The 21,946-nt window shown below is 40.0% G+C and overlaps 1 protein-coding gene across 3 annotated transcripts in view; it reads right to left on the bottom strand.

Annotated features, from left to right (window-relative positions):
* Positions 1-5,808: 5,808 nt before the first annotated feature.
* FERRY3 (FERRY endosomal RAB5 effector complex subunit 3) overlaps positions 5,809-21,946 on the bottom strand; it is a 29,388-nt gene continuing 13,250 nt past the window's right edge. Inside the window, exons 8-13 of one of the 3 annotated variants that reach the window (XM_069864176.1) lie at positions 18,734-18,862; positions 17,544-17,612; positions 15,763-15,965; positions 9,806-9,863; positions 8,498-8,565; positions 5,809-6,135 (exon numbers count right to left, since the gene is read on the bottom strand). In XM_069864176.1, coding sequence (XP_069720277.1) covers positions 6,043-6,135; positions 8,498-8,565; positions 9,806-9,863; positions 15,763-15,965; positions 17,544-17,612; positions 18,734-18,862 — 620 coding nt within the window. In that variant the 3' untranslated portion in view covers positions 5,809-6,042. The remainder of the gene's footprint in view (positions 6,136-8,497; positions 8,566-9,805; positions 9,864-15,762; positions 15,966-17,543; positions 17,613-18,733; positions 18,863-21,946) is intronic. The other 2 variants (XM_069864167.1, XM_069864185.1) reach the window with 2 other exon arrangements.

Below are 21,946 nucleotides of genomic sequence, written 5' to 3'. Positions count from 1 at the left end.
AGGAGTTAGGCTGTCTCCACTGTATATGCTGTGGTAGATCTGCTGAGTCTGTGATGTGCTTCCTAGCAAATACTGCCATTGTATGAAGGTCCTCAATTAAAAACACATCCACTTGAGCACTTGCTTAGTACATTCCATGCCACAGATCAATTTTCTTCTCCATACGAGGGGATTTATAGCCACACTTGCTATCAAGCCACAGAACTTGCCGATTGAGGCATATTGTGCCATTTCACAGAATCACAGAATCACAGAATCACAGAATCACAGAATAACCAGGTTGGAAGAGACCCACCGGATCACCGAGTCCAACCGTTCCCACCAAACACTAAACCATATCCCTCAGCACCTCGTCCACCCGTGCCTTAAACACCTCCAGGGAAGGTGACTCAACTACCTCCCTGGGCAGCCTGTTCCAGTGCCCAATGACCCTTTCTGTAAAGAATTTTTTCCTAACGTCTAGCCTAAACCTCCCCTGTCGGAGCTTGAGGCCATTCCCTCTTGTCCTGTCCCCTGTCACTTGGGAGAAGAGGCCAGCACCCTCCTCTCTACAACGTCCTTTCAGGTAGTTGTAGAGAGCAATGAGGTCACCCCTCAGCCTCCTCTTCTCCAGGCTAAACAACCCCAGCTCTCTCAGCCGCTCCTCATAAGGCCTGTTCTCCAGCCCTTTCACCAGCTTTGTTGCTCTTCTCTGGACTCTCTCCAGAGCCTCAACATCCTTCTTGTGGTGAGGGGCCCAGAACTGAACACAGTATTCGAGGAGCGGTCTCACCAGTGCCGAGTACAGAGGGAGGATAACCTCCCTGGACCTGCTGGTCACGCCGTTTCTGATACAAGCCAAGATGCCATTGGCCTTCTTGGCCGCCTGGGCACACTGCTGGCTCATATTCAGTCGGCTGTCAACCAACACCCCCAGGTCCCTCTCCTCCAGGCAGCTTTCTAGACAGACTTCTCCCAGTCTGTAGCACTGCATAGGGTTGTTGTGCCCCAAGTGAAGGACCCGGCATTTGGCCTTGTTAAACCTCATGCCATTGGACTCTGCCCAGCGGTCCAGCCTGTTCAGATCCCTTTGCAGAGCCTCCCGACCCTCCAGCAGATCGACACTTCCACCCAGCTTAGTGTCGTCCGCAAACTTGCTAAGGGTGCATTCGATGCCTTCATCCAGGTCATTGATGAAGACATTGAACAGGGCTGGACCCAGCACTGAGCCCTGGGGAACCCCACTTGTCACTGGCCTCCAGCTGGATTTCACACCATTTACCACCACTCTCTGGGCCCGGCCATCCAACCAGTTTTCCACCCAGGAGAGTGTGCGCCTGTCCAGCCCAGAGGCTGACAGTTTCTCAAGCAGAATGCTGTGGGAAACTGTGTCAAAGGCTTTGCTGAAGTCCAGGAAGACCACATCCACAGCCTTTCCCTCATCCAGTAGCCGGATCACTTTGTCATAGAAGGCGATCAGGTTAGTCTGGCAAGACCTGCCTTTTGTGAACCCATGTTGACTGGGCCTGATCACCCAGTTCTCTTGCATGTGCTTCATGATAGCACTCAAGATCACCTGCTCCATGACTTTCCCTGGCACTGAGGTCAGACTGACAGGCCTGTAGTTTCCTGGGTCCTCCCTGCGGCCCTTTTTGTAGATGGGCACAACATCAGCCAGCCTCCAGTCCAGTGGGACTTCCCCAGTCTTCCAGGACTGTTGAAAGATGATGGAATTTGGGGTTGTTTAGCCTGGAGGAGGCTGAGGGGAGACCTCATTGCTCTCTACAACTACCTGAAAGGAGGTTGTAGAGAGGAGGGTGCTGGCCTCTTCTCCCAAGTGACAGGGGACAGGACAAGAGGGAATGGCCTCAAGCTCCGACAGGGGAGGTTTAGGCTGGACATTAGGAAAAAATTCTTTACAGAAAGGGCCATTGGGCACTGGAACAGGCTGCCCAGGGAGGTGGTTGAGTCACCTTCCCTGGAGGTGTTTAAGGCACGGGTGGACGAGGTGCTGAGGGATACAGTTTAGTGTTTGATAAGAACAGTTGGACTCGATGATCCGGTGGGTCTCTTCCAACCTGGTTATTCTGTGATTCTGTGATTCTGTGATTTGGCCTGTCAGAGCTGCCTGTTGCCTGTTTTGCCAGCAAGTACAAGGAGTACAGCTTAGGACACATAAACTGATACCATTAGCTAACAATGTTATCTGAGACTGTTAGAATTCTTTGCCTTCTGGGTTTAGTCCAGCTTTCCAAAGTAATTTTGCTAACAAATCGCGTAAGCTGTTAGCAGAACAGACTTCTTCTAAGGGCTCCTTCATGTGCAGAAAACCATCTGTTGCTGGAGGTAGTCCATTCTTTCTCTAAAGTATAGTAAGTTTTAAAAGGGTACTCGGTTCATCACTATCTTGCCTCGGGTGACTGTTGTGGCTGGTCTCTGAGTGCTCCTTGTGATGTGTTTACTTAGTTTCACTTGCTTCTAAAGGTTGCGGTAAGATTACAATTTAAGTGTTCAAACACTATTATAGCATAAAGTCAAGCCCTTGAACTTACACAACCAGAAGTAAGGTTGATGGTACTTGTGTATAATAATATATTCTTCTAATTCTGTGGTCCCATGGGACCACAATTCTGCAGTTGCTGCTGACATCCACCCCATCCAGTATATGGTATGAAGTAACAGATTTATTTTTATGCAGCACTAATAGTCTGTCCTGATACAAGAAGATGACAGACACCTCTTTGCACTTTCCATTGAATACCAGAGAAAAGCACTGTATTTTTGGATAAAGAAATAAGAGTAAATGTGGTACAGAAGACTAATGCTCAAAATACAACACAAGTATAAATTATTTTTTTTTCTGAAGAGAGGAAAGTGAGATACAGATCAAACAAATTGATCAACTTCTAAGCTCACGGAAGTAACAGACTTGTGTTAGAACTCATAATCTTAGTCATGATTTCCTCCATTATATTATATCCCTCTCCATTATTATCTTCTCTTGCTTCACTCATCTCTCATACAACAGGAAAAGTTATAAAATAACATTTTTCAGCTGTGCTTCATTAACTTAGATTCTGCTATCCAGCATGAACTATTGCAGAGGGAAAGCCCTCAGATGTGATTCTTCCTTCTCCTCTTCTCCATGCAGTGACATCTACTAACAGTGACTTCTGGAATTACAAGAGGGTGAAAGCAGTCTGGTCAGACCAAAGTCTGTAAAGCTGTTTCTCATCTATCTGCATTCCTGTCCTCTCATTTGCCGTCAGCCATCGTGTAAGCAAATGGACATATATCATAGAGCTCACAACAATAGGTTGAAGGTCAGTTAGCTACATCCTTGAGAAACTAAGACTCTCTACAATTCTTTTTTCTTGTAATAAGCTCAGTTCATGGTCACCTGAACTGGTTAAAAAAGCTAAGCAATGTCATTTCTTCCTCATTTTCCTTAGTGGCAAGAACAGTTTATTCAATACAAGCTACATGTACAATTTTACACAACATTTTCAAGGCATTAAATACTGTCACCCTCCCAAGGAATACTGCAGTGCACATACAAATAGATAAACTCATGCCTACTGAGTCATTTTCCTCTTAATCTCCAATAGCTTCTCATGACCCAAACAGGATTTTTCACATGGCTTTACTCCATAAATTGCAGTCTGCAAGGCCACTGTTCTGTACAGTTGCCCGGTAGAGATGAAACAGAAAGTACAGTTTAGGTCATCCCATCTCTATATTCTGGTTATTTTTATGAAGACAGTCAACAATCCACTGTTAGCAGTACTTCCTTGGGAACAGATATGAAAAATGGGAATAATAGATGTCCATCAGACAACAACTGAGTTTGGCAGGTCAATCTGGCATTTACAAGGGCCAGGCTTCAGTATAATTTTAAGCAGAACCAGTAGTGTTACTGGGCCATTCCTACTACTTTGATTTTTCCAAAACCTCATCCCTAGGGCTTGTTTGTTCTTTCTTGTATCAAAGAACAATGCCAAATAGTTCAAGTGTAATCCAATGAGGACTGAAAACACACAGATTCAAAACATGGATGGCAAAAAGCTAATATTTTCTTAAAAATTACTGGCAGTTTAAAATAAATGGCTCTAAATTAAAGGGTGCCTTCGTGTTCTGGATAAATAACAGGAGAAATTCAGGCATAATTTTTATTAACAAAGAGTCTAAAAGTATAAGCCAGATGATTTGCTCAAGAATTACTGGTATTCTATCAGTTACTTGTAGATAGGTAGTACTGACTGAAGGGGAAAAAACGTAGCAAGCATAGGTAACAGACTTTTTTCACCACACAAGTGATGCAACTTATAAAAAGGAATACTGCTACTGCACCTTTCACGAACAGAACAGCAGTTAGAGCATTTGCTTTTCTGGGACCAGAATTTGATTTCATCTTAATGCCAGCAATGTAAAATGAGCTCTGACAGGATTAATCCAGCTCCTTCCAGTTGAATGTACATCCTTCTTTTCTAGAATGTGAAATCAGCTGACATTACTTGCATGATTCTTCTAAAGAAGTTGCTGGCAAAGGAAAAGAAAGCATTTGACAGTTAGAAATAAATGTTTGTTGGGTCACTTATATGGCTTCTGTACAGCATAAAAATACCAAGCTGAATTTGTTATTTACTTGGCAACTTTATAAACACCATGAACTGATTAATATTCCCGTGATTCTGTATGAGAATTTGAAATTAAGCCGTTTCCCCAAAACAGAGCTTTGCAATCTTCACATTTGTTCAAGTAAATGATAGTAACTTAAAAAAAAAAATCAGGCTGAAAACAGAAAATAATTTGGTTTTTAGTTGGCTTCCTCCAGGATCCTTAGTTTTCAAGTGCAGAATTTCAGCAACACACAGAGTTTTCAGATTCAAAGTCAAGTCTGCCAGGATCCCCGTGGATTCCTACGTAACAGAACCGTGGAGTTCACAAGACTACCTGGAACCTTTACCACTGCAGCTGCTTCGCTCTAAGCCCTTCTCTTCAGGCAACTCCAAGAACCCCAGCTTCAGACAGGACTTTCCCTGTGGCTAGCCTCTGCATTGAAGGATCGCTTCCAGCAACCTGGGTCCACAGCCGAGTGTCTGATATGGGGGGAAAGCACTCCCCAACCTCGCCTCTGTCCCCCATCGTGGAGTAGCAGGGAGTACAGGCTTGGTTTTTTTTTTGACTAGATTCAGATTTGTCCTAAGAAATTTCATAGTTGCACCTTGAGCTGTCTACCTGCCATTTCAGAACGTTCAGTCATAAAACATTAATAAGTAATACACAGCAAAATATACCTGTACAACAGAAGCCAGAACACTATAGTGTTCCTATTAAGTTGTTCATGTTCAGATTTGTCAATGTGAAATCTTGAAATAAAGAAAAAAGTTAACAGAACAAAAAAAAAAGGAAGGAAGAATAATTAAAAATTCCAATTATTGTCACAAAATTTGATTTTTTAAAAATGTAAACACTGGTTTACAAAAAGCAGCAGGCTGAATGCTTGTTTCATATCTTTCATTTTGTGATGATAAAATGATAAACTGTGACAGCAACACATTTTATTTTGTGTTCACTGCAACTCTGGAAAAACAATTATGACTATTTATGCTGAAACTACTCAAAGGAGACACCTAACATGGTTTAAATTCTTTCAAATATCACTGAGCAAATTCAGAAAATGTTTTTAAAGCTCAACAACCTGAAGCCCACCCAGAAGATGCTATTCCTACCATAAGCTCTTATTTCTATCACTTAAGTATGAGAATCACTTGTATTTCTATAGATTACATACAACAATAAATTAATTATTAAATGTCTTTTAGATAAGAAGGATAAGAGGGATTCAGCACCAATACTCTGCTGAAATAGAAAGCAAGAGGCAAATATCAGCTGCTAACACCCAAGTTCAGACAGCATTTATCTTTTATTTTGACGACATGATTCTTGAGATTGTAACAAATACCACTCCAGGGTCATCATCCCTCAGAAAAGAGACATTCCATTCCAGAATCTCCATAATCTCATCCTTTGCCAACAGGACACATCTTACTGATACAAAATTCAGTGCTTAGAGGTCAGAGTCAATGTAGAGGATACCCTGAAGATCTGTGGAAGCATATTACTCAGCTGGTAAAACATTTCCTCAGAAATTGTCTGAAAAAAAGTAATAAAAAAATGCACCAGTAAGCTTTGGCTGTTTTGCTGTAGTTTGGAAGAATTAAGTCTCTCTCAGCTTTTTTCTTGACATTTTAATTGCTGTTTTTAAGAAGACCACAAAGATAATTTTCAGACGGTGTGTTATAATTCTATTTAATTCAATCAAAAGCTTTACCTATAAAACATGTTTGTATATTTGACATATCTGTTTCCAGTACATTTCTTGTCCTAGTACTTGATTACTTCTGTCCAGCATAAGCAGGACAGTGCTGTTTGTTATCTACAGGACTCCGGTTCTCTGAATTCCAGAGTTAGTTTCAACTTCACTACTTAGTTTATTTTTGGCTTCCTCCTTTCTTAGCTGTTTACTACTTTGTCAAGAAATACTTGTTATTTCTTTCCTACTATGACTCTGAATTTTATATTACTTCCAGTACTGCTTTGAAACTTCCAGTACTACAAACGAAACTTAGCGATGGCCAACTTCAGAAAACTTCCTGTTTCTGAAGATCAGCTAGAACTCCAAATTAAATAATTTCAAAATCTTATTCACAATTAACTTCAAATATCTGGAGTCATTAATGATTTTGTGGAAGCATGACTGAACTCTGCACATACTATCACAGAATGACTAATCCATCTACAAGAAGGGTCGCAGGGAGGACCCAGGAAACTACAGGCCTGTCAGTCTGACCTCAGTGCCAGGGAAAGTCATGGAGCAGGTGATCTTGAGTGCTATCATGAAGCACATGCAAGAGAACTGGGTGATCAGGCCCAGTCAACATGGGTTCACAAAAGGCAGGTCTTGCCAAACTAACCTGATCGCCTTCTATGACAAAGTGACTCGGCTGCTGGATGAGGGAAAGGCTGTGGATGTGGTCTTCCTGAACTTCAGTAAAGCCTTTGACACAGTTTCTCACAGCATTCTGCTTCAGAAACTCAGCCTCTGGCCTGGAGAGGCGCACATTCTCCTGGGTGGAAAACTGGTTGGATGGCCGGGCCCAGAGAGTGGTGGTAAATGGTGTGAAATCCAGCTGGAGGCCAGTGACAAGTGGGGTTCCCCAGGGCTCAGTGCTGGGTCCAGCCCTGTTCAATGTCTTCATCAATGACCTGGATGAAGGCATCGAGTGCACCCTTAGCAAGTTTGCAGATGACACTAAGCTGGGTGGAAGTGTCGATCTGCTGGAGGGTAGGGAGGCTCTGCAAAGGGATCTGAACAGGCTGGACCGCTGGGCAGAGTCCAGTGGCATGAGGTTTAACAAGGCCAAATGCCGGGTCCTGCACTTGGGGCACAACAACCCTATGCAGTGCTACAGACTAGGAGAAGTCTGTCTGGAAAGCTGCCTGGAGGAGAGGGACCTGGGTGTGTTGGTTGACAGCCGACTGAATATGAGCCAGCAGTGTGCCCAGGTGGCCAAGAAGGCCAATGGCATCTTGGCTTGTATCAGAAACGGCATGACCAGAAGGTCCAGGGAGGTTGTTCTCCCTCTGTAGTCAGCACTGGTGAGACCGCTCCTTGAATACTGTGTTCAGTTCTGGGCCCCTCACCACAAGAAGGATGTTGAGGCTCTGGAACGAGTCCAGAGAAGGGCAACAAAGCTGGTGAGGGGGCTGGAGAGCAGGTCTTACGAGGAGCGGCTGAGAGAGCTGGGGTTGTTTAGCCTGGAGAAGAGGAGGCTGAGGGGACAGCTCATTGCTCTCTACAATTACCTGAAAGGAGGTTGTAGAGAGGAGGGTGCTGGCCTCTTCTCCCAAGTGACAGGGGACAGGACAAGAGGGAACGGCCTCAAGCTCCACCAGGGGAGGTTTAGGCTGGACATTAGGAAAAAATTCTTTACAGAAAGGGTCATTGGGCACTGGAACAGGCTGCCCAGGGAGGTGGTTGAGTCACCTTCCCTGGAGGTGTTCGAGGCACGGGTGGACGAAGTGCTAAGGGGCATGGTTTAGTGTTCGATAGGAATGGTTGGACTCGATGATCCGGTGGGTCTCTTCCAACCTGGTTATTCTATGATTCTATGATTCTAATAAATGCATAAGCTTATGTAATGCAAGGTTAGCACATCTTCTCAGAGTAAATGATAGCAAGTAAGTATCTTTTTTAAAGATGATGTATTCACTGTTTGCAAAGGTGAACTTCCCACTGTGAAAGTTCAGCATCCTCAGAAGATACTACAGGATATCCAAAAATATAAACCCCTCTTACTTCTGTTCTATAGGCAAAGGACCAAAACCACAGTGATTAATTTAGGCTCACATAAAAAGAGCAAGGCATAGCAAAACAATCAAAACTAGATCTGCTGACATTTAACTTATTGTTCCAACAGTCTCCTGTGTTAGGTATGAACTCGGTTTAACCCACCTGTGGTACCAAGAATTGTACAGTCCGAGAAATTCCTCCATCCCATGAGGCCATTTCCATCATGAAACCTAAAAAACAGCATTCATACTATATGCATGACCTCTGTAATCTTCCCTGATAATTACACCATTATCAGGCAGTGAGAGAGTTTTCACGTACAACTTTAGCTGACAAAACTAGGGATGTCATTAATCACATTTAAATCAGCCTTGGCCAACCTCCTGACTGAAATCCGCCCTAACTGGAAAATCTAGTGAGGAGTTATGGAGAAAAAGCAACGTACCCTTGAAGAGCAGAATAATCAGTCCTGCTGTACAGCAGAGTGCTAGCCAGCAGAAGTGAGAGGTTTCTCCAAAAACACATTATGAGCTCTTTCAATGGCTTGCTTTCATTGAGAAATAGCTCTTCCCTTTATCTCTGATGTGATGACATCCTTGTGAATGAATAAAAGCCTGTTGCCAACAGTACACTGACAATCTGGCAGCAACAGAAACTACCTGGACTGACTTATATGGAAAAAGCTCAACTCTCCTTTATTGCTAAAGTTATGATACAGCATTTTTATGCTAGCACTTCATTAAAAATGATCTAAAAGTTCCACAGGAATGCAATAGTAGCCAATACAGATACTCAGAAAAATACTTGTTTAATGAAAATGACTACGTGAATGCTACTCCATTCTGAATTACTAAAGTTCACAATAGGAAGAGGTTCCTCAAGCAGGTGGTAGAAAGAATGTTCCTCGAGCAGGTGGCAGAAAGAACATTAACGTTTCAATTACTCTAACATCTTATATAGTCTAAATGACTGGTTCAAGTATTTAAGTGCAACATATGAAGAACACAGTAAATAATAACACTCAGAAAGACAGAACACTAAGTTCATGAGGACTTCCCAGCAAAGAGATGAATTAGCATACATATATTAGTTTCAGAAAAATGTGGGGAGTCTTCATTATGTGAGATAATCAAAACACAAAAGACACTACACATTATACTGTAGAGAACCACCAGCTCTTGCCCTCCTTCAGAAGTTGCTCAAAGCAGCAGTAAAGGCATTTTCGTCTGCTGTCTATGTTTAACTTGCACAGATACATTTGAAACAATTTTAGCCTCCATTCTAAGTGTTTGAGACTATTTTCTGGTAGGATAGTTAATAGTTTTAAAGAGACAATGTAAGTGTATGTTTTAACAAGTGATAAATTATTAAAAAACACCTTTTTTTTGGGAAAAATATACAGCCTGAGCTAAGGTTAGATGTCATCAAATTTAACACAAACAAACCCAGATGAACCATTCACTAACATACCTTTGATACACTTGAATACGAGCTCTGCCCTCTTCAAGCACCATGGAATGGTCATTTCCTAAAAATTAATAAATGAAAAGTCTCAATGACCAATGGACCGAACCAACAAGAGTAGCGGAGAAGTTATTCAAAATAATACATTTTTGCCATAGAACGACATTTTTCCATCAGGTATTCAAGCAGCATTAGAGGCCATGAAGAGGGGTTCAGTTTTCCAGAGTATTCTGGACAGGTAGTATATACCTTACAGGAGACCATAAGAGCACTACAAATGCTTATTGGTAGACAGGCCCAGTGTCAGAACAATCTATTCATTTTTAAGCTGAGATACGGAATAAAAATACTGTTGCCAATCACAACAACGTAATTGGAAATGTGTCTGATTCCCCTGTGAAGCTTCAGAAAAGTATATAATATCCAATGGACAATTGTCAGATTTGTGCTTCAGCTAGACGCAGAGAGGCTTCTGACCCCATCTTAACAGCAATAACTGATGATCATAGAATCATAGAATGGTTTGGGTTGGAAGGGACCTTAAAAGTCATCCAGTTCCAGCCCCCCAGCCATGTACAGGGACATTTCCCACCAGACCAGGATGCTCAAGACCCCATGCAACCTGGCCCTGAACACCTCCAGGGATGGGGCAGCCATAACTTTCCTGGGCAACCTGTTCTAGGGCCTTGCCACCCTCATCGTGAAGAATTTCTTCCTAATGTCTAGTCTAAATCTTCCCCCTTCCAATTTAAAGCTATCCCCTTTCATCCTATCACTCCATGCCCTTGTAAAAAGTCCTTCCCAAGTTTTCCTGTAGCTCCTTCTGGTACTGGGAGGCTGCTCTTCTCCAGGCTGAACAACCCCAACTCTCTCAGCCTGTCCTCACAGCAAAGGTAGCTCCAGCCCTCTGATCAACTTTGTAGCCCTCCTCTGGACCTGTTCCAACAGTCCCATATCCTTCTTATGTTGGGGATTCCAGAACTATGGAATTATTGATGATTCCAGCTAAGGCTTACTGGTATACTCACCACCTTCTGTAAAAACATTCTCTACCTTATGTTAAGAATTAAAATCCATCATCATCTGATGGAGGAGTTTCACATACAGAGAGCACACTCTTACCTAAAGTTAAATACCAAGATGGGATATGAAAATCACATTGTTTTAAGATATCTTAAGACACGACTACAAGCAGTGGTCCAAATAACTTACGTAACAGTTTAAATGCTTTAGTACAATAAACATTCTTTGCTTGTATGCTGCAAAGTTAATTCTATCAAGATGAATATTCCTAGTCAGAGACAGAACAGCTATTACTGTAAAAACTTCTCAGGAAGAAAACATTACCTATTTGTTCTGATGCACCCTTCAACAACAAAACAAACGCTTTCTAGTCTGGATATAGGAACACAGACATTGAAACAAATTTACCGTTCCACGTACCATTTCAAATTTATGCTTCATGTAATTTTCTATTCAGTAAAGCCAGCCTTTATTTTGCAATGCCAAACACTGTGCAAGTTGTCGTTTTCAGGGAGATTAATTTCAGGGTTTTTAAAAAGTTATTTGAGAATCACTTTTATCCAAGAATGTCAACTGATAACACTGAAACAGTATACTGAACACGGCTGTATTAAATAACTACTGAAAGCCAAATAACCTACTTAGGTGAGAATATCCCCTGCCATGCACAAAATACATAACATGCTAAAACGAGCATAAAGCTAGAAATGACTTTTCAGAAAACTTTCTTTCATGATGTAAATCACTGCATCAATAGATGCTGCTTTTAGGGTACTACAAGGCAGTAATTGGACAGAGCAATGCTGGACAAATTTCATTTATTTCCAAGCTTTCTGGAAGAAATACTTGGTCTCTGTCATAATTTATCTGCCAATGCGTGCTTTCTCCCATGAGTAATGTAGGCATTAATTGTTAGTTTTGATCACTGTTTTGGCTTAGGTAAAGAAAAGTGTCTGAAAAGACAAGTCCTGTTGCTCTGAAGGCAACTCAGGAGTACCTTGTGTAATCAACAAAGGGAACTAAGCCTTAGAAGGACTAATCAAAACAGCAGGATATGACACTATACCTTGAACTATTTCAGAGGAACATGGATGTTAAATCTTGTGGGCACTCAGGGAAATAACAGGTTGCATCCAGAATGTCCTTGTGTGCAAGCCACAAGAACTGAAAATGACACAGTAGTGATTCACAGAATGGTCAGGATTGGAAGGGACCTCTGGAGTTCATCTAGTCCAACCCCCTCTGCTAGAACAGGTTGCACAGCAATGTGTCCAGGGAAGTTTTGAATATCTCCCAAGAAGGAGATTCCACAGCCTCCCTGGGCAGCCTGTTCCAGTGCTCTGTCACCCTCAAAGTAAAGAAGGTTTTCCTCAAGCTCATGTTCCAGTTTGTGCCCATCGCCCCTACTCCTGTTGCTGGGCACCACTGAAAATGTCTCACTTCATCCTCTTGACACCCTTTAAATCTTTATAAGCATTAATAAGGTGCCCTTTCAGTCTTCTCAAAGCCAGACCCAGACCTCTCAGACATTCCACATAAAGGAGATACTCCAGTCCCCTATTCATCTTCATGGCCCTCCACTGGACTTTCTAGGGATGGAGGTGAGGTTGATTGGCCTGTAGTTACCCAGGTCCTCCTCCTTGCTCTTTTTGAAGACTAGAGTGACACTGGCTCCAGTCCCCGGGTACCTGTCCTGTACTCCATGACTATTCCAAGATGATGGGGAGTGGCTTAGCAATTCAACTCTAATCTGTCTTCAAAAATTTAAGTTCTCATGATTTTGGGATGTAAGTTCTCATGTTATTGGGATTTATCTCTATATGCAAACTAAGTAGCAGCTGTGGAAATGAGGAAGGATTGGCCAAATCTCAATTCAAAATACAGTGCAGGAGACGTTAAAAAACCAAACACCCCATGTCCTCTAAAGTTTTAGTTAACAGCATTCAAACAAGTGAAAAAACACCTGGGCATTTTGAGTTTGTTCATTAGTAGAGACCACGCTTCACTTGTTTTCAGGATGCAGCTATTTGTTTTTAAGACTTCTTCCTTCTTCTGCTTATTAAAAAAAAAAAAAAAAGAAAAAAAAAAAGAAAAAAAAAAGAAAAAAAAAAAGAGGCCAACCTCATTGATTAGAAAGACATGCTACAAAACTTCTTATTAAAAAAAGATTGTGATAGACTCACTACACAGGGCCGCCACTTTTATAAAGCTATGAGCTTGCACCTTTGCAGAACAATGCCATAAACAAGGCAAAGAAAACACTACAGTCCTTAACTGTCTTGTGGGACAGAGATTTCAAACTAAACTTCTGTGGTAAATTTCATTAAGTTAAGAACTAGCAAGATGTTTACTCAGAGTCTATCAACATTAAGCACTGTATGAGCAGCTACACATTTCAAGGCAGTAAATTCAGAAGAGAAATATTTGAGGTTAACACACCCACTGATAATGTATCTATATACATCAACCCTATTCATAAACAACTGTTACACAGTTTACACTCCCTTCACTTCTACTTCTTTTCAATATGCTTTTGCCTTAACTTACAGTAACAGAGACAGCTGCCTGACATCCCTGAAGAGTCACATTTTTCACAGCATTGCTGTGTGGACCGCAGCAATGGCTCCCATGTCGAAACCACTGAGGAAGTGCGCCAGCTCTAGCATTTTTAGCAATGCCACGCAGTTAGAACCATTTCATTTCTCAGTTTATCTATCAGTTTATATTAGATTCAGAACAACGATCAGACAGCAAGGCCTCTGTTGTCCTGAATTTAACTTGTCTGCTTTTGCCTTTCTCACATATCAAACTCAGTTTCTTTTCTTCACTTAACTAAATGATCAGAACAGAGAAATCTGTTTTTGTTATTCTCATAATAAGAAAAACCAAACCCAGGATTCTTAATAGTTAGCTTTATATGAAGGTCCAAACCCAATTAAATGTAATGGCTTCATTGCAACTGATACACTCTTTACTTCTGTGAGGCTAAACACACCACTCTTCCACCCATAAAAGAAGAAAACCTTTGGGAAAAGCACTCATGATGAATGCCTGTCACAGCGAAGCATGCAAACATCTCTGCAGCTGTGCTCCTGGTTAACCAGTCTACAAAAATGTTTTTAAGTGGGTGGTAAATGCAGATTCAAAACTGAGGCTGCTGAAGGCACCAAGTTCAGGTTAACTTTCAGAAATCTGTTATTATTCACTTTTCCCTCAACAACAAGTTACATGTGTGTGTTTCAAATGAGGTCACCCAGCTGCAAAGCACTGTAATAAGCAGTGCTGCTAATACAATTCACACAAAGCAGTTTTAGCTAAACATACACTTCTCATACAGGTCACTTTCTGCCTACTCTGCAAAGACTGAAAACTTGATCTAAACTGTTTTACCCAGCAATAGACAAGATGATAATTATTCAGTTTCACACATCCAAGCAATAACAGACTCTCAAAGCAAGTTTAACACTCGTTCTTGTGCTCTATTTGTATTTGTAAACACAAACACGCAAATGAAAGTTAAAAATAACATGGTTTAAAAAAAAATAATATAGCCAGATGGTAATTTGATTAAGGAAAAAGGTCAATAAATTTATTAAATACAGCAACTGGGTCCCATGAGTAATGTAGGCTGCTGTCCAACAAGTTGATTGCTTGCACTTGCGCCCAAAAAAAGGTCTTGATACCAGAGACGAAAAATATAATCTGTCCCTAAAAGTCTACTTTTATGTAAGGAAGTCTATCCATTAGAGGCTTCATTACTGGACATTTTTAACTTCTGCATTGCTTGCACTTTCACAAGAACAGATCCTGATCCTGCAAAAAGGGGGCCACATCTACACTATGTTCCAATTAAATTCTGTTTAAAAAAAGTCACTGTTGAAGTTAATCCGCTGGGGAGCCTTTATCTTGCTGTGAGTCACATGCTTTCAAACAAAGAAAGGCATTATTAAAATTTACAAGTGAAAAATCAAGGGGTTATTTATAAAAATCACAAAAGACTATAACTATCCATGCAAGGGTATCAGTAGCAGCAGTATTATCTTATTTTTCTCAATTCTTTCAGTGGATAGACTTTTTAGGGGGAGGTAAGGCATATGGCTATATCGCCTATACACTGGTTCTCTCCCTGCCTCATACCCCCTTTTCTTCTCTGCTAGATCTTTGTGAGCCAGATGTGATGGAGGGAAGAAGTTCTCAATGGTATGAAATTACTGTACAGTAAGAAAAGCTAAAGTGTGAGAAAAGCTCTACATATTAGTGTTCCACTGAAAAGAATGCAAAAGCTCAGCGCAGTAAGTAATCACACCTATATCTACCTATTAAGAGCCTCAGCAATATGGTGCTTCTCCACCATGTGGTGTGGGGGGGACTTAGGGAGGAAACAGGGACAAAAATTAAGGATGCAAGTAGTCAGGCAGTGCAGAAGGACACAGTGCAGAGAAAAGGTGATATTTGGTTGCTGCTGCGCAGGGCATTTTAGGGATACAGAACTCCTAAGTCAAGCTTCTCATAAAACTTAATTGTTGCTAGTTAGAAACGTTAAAACTAAAACTAGGCATCTGGTATCGCTATCACCTCAGTGACTCTGAAGGTACAGTATCTAAGCAAGACCTGTTGCTGGATGACTTCCAGGCATACTGTCCCATCTCTCATGAATACTTTTCCAACTATGCAATGAGCTGGATCAAGGAAGTAAAGTGTCCAAAATGAGGGGTAGGAATAAAAACACTAAAGTATTTCAGCTGGCTGGAATGTTTTTAGCTCCTTCAGTTCCTTAATTGGGTCACCATGTAGATATGAGTGCTGGTACAATGATGTGGCAAGAGCACATAACTGGGAGAAACCACCCCATTTGCCTTAAACCAGTATGAAACATAGTTTTCGCAAAAATCACTTTTGTTGCATCTTAGAAGATAAAACCAAACCAAATCTTTACTTACCTCTGACATATCATGCACCAATAGCAGAGGAATACTAATGGTAGTAACGTCGTGTGTGCAGCAAACTTTGAGAATGTTTCTGAGTCCCATGATTGCAGGATCCCGAGCAGTTATGTTACTGGACCTTACATTATCATCCACACAGAGGTGAAAAGCAACATGAATTTCAGAAAGATTTGAATGGCGTGTGATGTAGAATTCTCCTACAGAATAACACAAACCAAGAAGGCAAGATATCACAATAGTGATCTCTACTGAAATACAATTGTTACTCATTGTGAAGATAGGGTTAGTTAAGACACAAGGCAAATAAAAACACACAACAGAGATCAGAATACACATATGAGGAGATAAAAAAAACTGTTAGAAACCAACTGATCTAAAGTCTCTTGAAATATCACCATTTTACACTCATCTTACACTCACTTCCCTGCTTTGATGGGTTTCACTGGCATCATGGACACCTGGTGTAATAAGACATAGTAGTGCCAGTACAACCGGATATGATCTATATATAGCACAAAACAGAAAAACAAACACAGAGGAGGTGCAATACTCAAAATATATAATGTAAGCACAGAATTGCAGACAGATGTGGGAGGTGGAAATACCAAAAATGGATGGGTTAAAATAAAGTACGTGAAAAGGCTGTGGAAAAAAAAAAATAGCAGGTTACGTAACAACTGAGATATGCACTGAAAGGCAAAAGTATCAATGATTATTAGAATTTGAAATAATCCATAGCAGTGGGAAGATTAGTCATAGAGCTGTTTACAGAAAGTTACCAAGACGTCTTGTTGGGGGTATTTTTAGACTTGGTATTCATTTATCAAAAGGTAGAGAAAGAGTAAGGGGCAGTGGAATGCAGATGACACCATCTTACCTTTCTGCTGGAGGTCAAAAGTCTGTACAAAAGTCATCAAAAAAGCAGATATACAATATCTCTACTGCTTCAATCAACAGATAAACATCTTTCTTCAAAGTTATTGTGACTGGTCATTTAAGAGGAAAGGTAGTAACCTTTCCTCTGGCACAACTGAAGAACAGGTACGTACTCCTTTCTGATGACTGCTAAGGAGGTAGTAATCCCCAGCAATGACTGTCTAAGACTAATAACAATACACAAGCCACTGCAGCACGATTCACCCGGACTTATCAGTTAAGGATCCAAGTTCATTTATAATCCACTTATACTAACAATATCTAAGACAATATGAAAGCAATTTTAAGAAGCCCTCTTATTCAACTATGGGTTGTATGGATTTAACGCCTCTCTTCTCCAACTGCAAATTCATCCTCAAATTTCACAGGTGCTTTCCTTACTAAAATTCACAAAATATATACAAGAAATACTTCATCTTTGAGAGGAACAGATTTCTACATTCTCAAAGTCAAAAAATACATTCTAAAAAGCTTTTCTGTTTCACAACAATGACACATATATATTTTCAATAACAAAATTAGGTGCTAGTATTTAAGTTTCACCTCTTCCCAAGAAGTTCAGAGATCTTTTTTTCACCCTCAAATTCTGAAAAGAAATTTTAGGCATAGAGAAACTAAGTGATTTGCCCCAAGTCATGTGATGCAGTGGCAAAGCTGGGAATAGAAACCAGATGTCCTGACACCCAGTTCTCTGCCTTAGCCACAAGACCATCCTTCTCCTCTGATTGAGGTCAACTCGGGTTTAGTTTATAATTTATGTTCTGACTCCAGAGCTAAAAATGTGCATCTATAAAACACCATTTGCTTTAAGAAGAGGGAGAAAACGCAACAGAACTCACCCGGCAAAATATTTGACTGGTTTCGTTCAATATTCTTTAATTTATCTTCATTTCCACTACTTTTGTTTTCTGTATATAGATACACAGCACAAATATTAAACAGATCATCTATTAATTATACTTTGACATGAAAGTCTGATGTACTGAGATGGTATCTGGCTTGAATTTTTACCACAGAGTTACCATAAAGTCCCCTAAAAGCAGAAGGATGGAGAGGAAGTTGGTTTGCTGTCTTCAGTAGACTGTAAACTTAATCTTACCTCAAATAATTAGCTTTCTTACTTAATCATCCTACAACACCTCTTCATTTGGACAAAAGAAAACACAATATTCTCAAACAAAACACTAAGTTTTCCAAATTGCCCCCACAGCTACGAAGTACTGATGCTTTTAAAACAAAGTTGCTAATGTTTTTTAAAAATTTGTTTGTAGCATTATAAAAGAAATTTTAAAGATCTGTATGTCAGCAGCATAAAACCAGCTTTCAGTACTTTCCTCAAGACTACAGCAACATACAGGTTCTTGAGAAAACTTGTTACTCTATGTACTCTTATGAATCTATTCATGTTAGTGACATATTTATATCAGGCAAGCAGTTCTCTGCAAGAAAAACAAGGTTTCATGATGTACAAGTACTGCCTTAACACCATGTGGTCAGAAAATTTCACAGTCATTTGTAAATATAACTGAAAAGTAAACCATTCACAAGGATTTGGTCAACATTAAGAAGCATCCACACTTATTCAATTTATTATTCAGTTTTTAGAGTTCATTTTTAAGGAAGAGAAAAAGTCGTAACTCCACTTCGGCAATTTTTAAAACTTTAAGTTTAAATAGAAATTAAAAATTAGAGTCAGATAAAGTCTTTGCTGCTACAGGCAGTTTAAACTGCAGAGGGAAGCACCATGGCACTACACACTTCCCATGCTGTTAAGTGTGATCAGAACCTGAGGACCTACACTTTTTTTTGGTAAGCCATGTCTGTTAGGGCAGCAAAGACATCATGTGAACATGCTGTCTGTGAAGAGAGGATTTCATGCAGACTTCGGTGCTTACTGATAAACTCAGACATTCCATTTCATCTTATAGATCAGGTAACTGAGGAAGAGTAAGATCAGTGGGCCCATAACCATAAATATTCTGCTGACCACTATTCTATTTCAAGGAAAGTAATTTTGGTTGTCACTGACCATGATGTCTTTTCGACTTACTGCTACGTTGTGCTCTGGCTTTAAGTACAACCTTCTGGACAATTTCAAGCTGTTCTTGAATTCCTGGAAAATGGAAATCTGTGCATTCTTGGCAAACAGTTGCAAAATCTAGGAATAAAATAAGATTAAAAACCACGCCATACAGCTGTGCTCAGTAACATTATGTAACTCTGCTCTGCTGTTCAAGCAAGGCCAGTTACAAAGGCAACCCCCTCCAAAACTAGAAAAAGCCCTGCTGTACTCCTCTTTAAATACTAAAAATCATAGCGCAGAGAAAAAACATTATTGGAAGAAATTAATTGCTCAGGGAAAAAAAACCCAACACCTTGAATGTTGTTGCTCTTCAAACAAAACCACCCAAGCCAAAAAAAACTCAAAATAACAGCAGTAATAGGTGTGTATTAAATGCAAATTGTGCTTTAAAAATTATCTGAGATAATTTATTAAAACATATGTAAAAGAGATTTCCAAGAGCAACCGCACCATGCCAGCTTGGTTTGAAATATGAGAGCTATTAATGAAATTCATAAACAGTGTATCTTGAAAGCTGGAATTACACTTCTTTTCTCTTAGTTTTCAAAATACCAATCTGAAAGCTAAAGTGTAACCAGCTGAAAAGAGCTGCAAGCTCCTTTTCCCAATAAGCACATAGTACTTGGAAATACAATTCTGATAATTAGGATCATAACATACTGCCTTCGTGACTGGTCCAGACATCTCTCCAAGAATGTCAATGGGAGCCAAATCAAGCTACTAGCAAGGACCTGGACTGTACTAAGCAATTGCTACTTACTTCCTGTTTTGAGGTACCTGCTCTAATCCTCCTTAAAGATCTTAATGTACTCTGATTGCCTATCTGGAGACCACTGTATAACCTTCTGAACAGGCTGCAACAGGAACAGGCAGGGTAGAGAGAAAAATTGTGTGTATTTTATCTTTTTACACGAAGTCTCCATCATAAAATCTGTTTCCAAAAGGCTTTATTATAAATTCTTGTGTCCAAAACCAAGGTAGGAAGAAAATCATATTCCAAAAGATTCTGTTTTCTGTGTGTACAAAGATAAAATAAGGTCACAAGATACTTTATTTGAAACAAATAAAAAAAACCCTCTTGTATTTAAATTAAAATTACCTTTAATTTTTATTTATCATTTGCCTGAGTGTGCTATCCCTACTCAAAATCAGAGTCACAGTAGCCCTACAAAGTCCTAGTAGAAGAGACTGGAGATAGGCAATGCATAAATATACAGCATAGAAGAAACTATTCATCTAGCTCAGATAAAATAGTCTGAATGAAATGACCATGTTTAAAGTTCATACATAATTTCAACTTCCTGTTCAAGGCTGCTTTCTAGAGATGTGCCCAAATCCAGTTTCAAAGGTACATTTTGCTAGATACTGTAAACACATTGTAAGAAATGCAGAAAACATTGCAGTCATGGTTTTCAGTCTTGCAAATATCTCACATACATCCTGAATTTTGAGACAAATGGAAAAGATTTACCAAAGCCACAACATCAAAATGTTTGCCAGACACAACAAAATATGTTAAATGAAGCATATTCTTAAGCTTCCTCAGGCTAAAGCTAAACAAACAAGGTCAACCAAGTAAGTCGCAGGACTTTGTACCTCCATTTAGTGCTTGCCAAGTGACTAGTATTGCTCAAAATGAAATAAAGTATCTGGATAGTGTGGTCACATGAAGCTCATTTACTCCAACCACCTTCGAAAAGAGGTTTGAGGGAGCTTCTAGCCCATCACAAAATGAAGGCTACTAGGTTTCATTTTTCTCCAGCTTTAAACCAAAGCAGAAAAATTTATATGGACTTTTGCAACCCAGAAACTTAGACTGCACACAGCCTCTCTAAACAACAGCATCAATTTAAAGATCTATATACCAATTTTACAAACCTTTGAACCCCCGAGAGTATTAATTTCTTAAAGAGCCTTTTAGGAAGAACAATTGTTTCTGGCTAGTGCTCTTGCAACAAATAGATGTAACGGTTGAAGAGCCAAGTCTCCTCTCAAAGCTGTTTATTACTGCTTTTCTCCCAGAAGTTACCACTATCACCACAGAGTGGACTTCAAGAAATGCACCCAAACCGCAGTTGCCAGCTATCATGGTTTAGGGTCTCAATACAACCCGACATTCACTGATGTTTTAAAGTAATATATCCAACTAGGCCAGAGGAGCAGAGACATGAGAAACATTTCTTTCTGCAACATTTTAAAAATGAACGGTCCTGAAGACAGCTGCGGAACATGCCCACAGTTAAGTTTACCAGAAGCTCTTAGGAATTCAAAGAAATCAAAATTTATTGAGGATTATATTTACAGATTGTGATACAGTCACTTATTTTCCCTGCTACTGCAGCTGGAAGATCCAATTAGTGGCTAGAAGATGCAATTTTGTGTCTAACGGTATTACTTAAATGTCCATCTTCTCTTATCACCTAACATCTAGCATAAAACCAAATCTTCTCTATTTGTTATTAGTTTAAATATTTAGCAGTAAAAAAGTACCTGAAAATGACTACAAGTATGAAATAATACTGTCAGAATTAAGCATCTTTGAAACCATAAACAGCACAAATGCAACTGCAATTTTTACCAGTACTCCTCTCTTTCAGTCTTGCTACAAGCCTGCTTCCACACCATTTTCACAGAATATCAACTACCAAAGTCTATTCTTTTTTACGGCACTATAAGAATGACAAGTTACAGTGGTTCCAGTACAAAAGACATCTCAAGTGTAAATATTTTGATATTAAACTTCAAGAGCAAGGTGGGAAAGTCAATAATGTGGTTCAGAGGAAGTCTCGGTGACCAAGATTGGAACAGGAACAAACATGTTTCATTAGTTGACCTTGATACAGAACACCTTCATCACAGTGTCCAGTTACTCAAAAGCCATGCATGTAAAATGGCTACTAATGAAGCTTTCCAAGAGTAGGCAAGTAATATTCCTGTTGTTCATTTTTAATGGAATTCATAGTGCGGCAGATATCAAAAGCACATGGTATTTTCATACATTTACTCATCAATTTAAAATCTTAGCTTACTTTATGTTCACCTATTGAAACAGACTTCAGTACACTAAACTGATACTACAGAGTTAGAAGCTCCTCAGTCAAAGGCAAGGAAATCAACACTTAAGTGTTCACTTTAACATTTTCCTTACTCAAACACAAA

The sequence above is a fragment of the Phaenicophaeus curvirostris genome, chromosome 1 (assembly GCF_032191515.1).
Source record: "Phaenicophaeus curvirostris isolate KB17595 chromosome 1, BPBGC_Pcur_1.0, whole genome shotgun sequence".
In the NCBI taxonomy this organism is placed as follows: Eukaryota; Metazoa; Chordata; class Aves; order Cuculiformes; family Cuculidae; genus Phaenicophaeus; species Phaenicophaeus curvirostris.
Note: the sequence above shows the minus strand (reverse complement) of the source record. Positions and strands in the feature narration are given on the sequence as shown.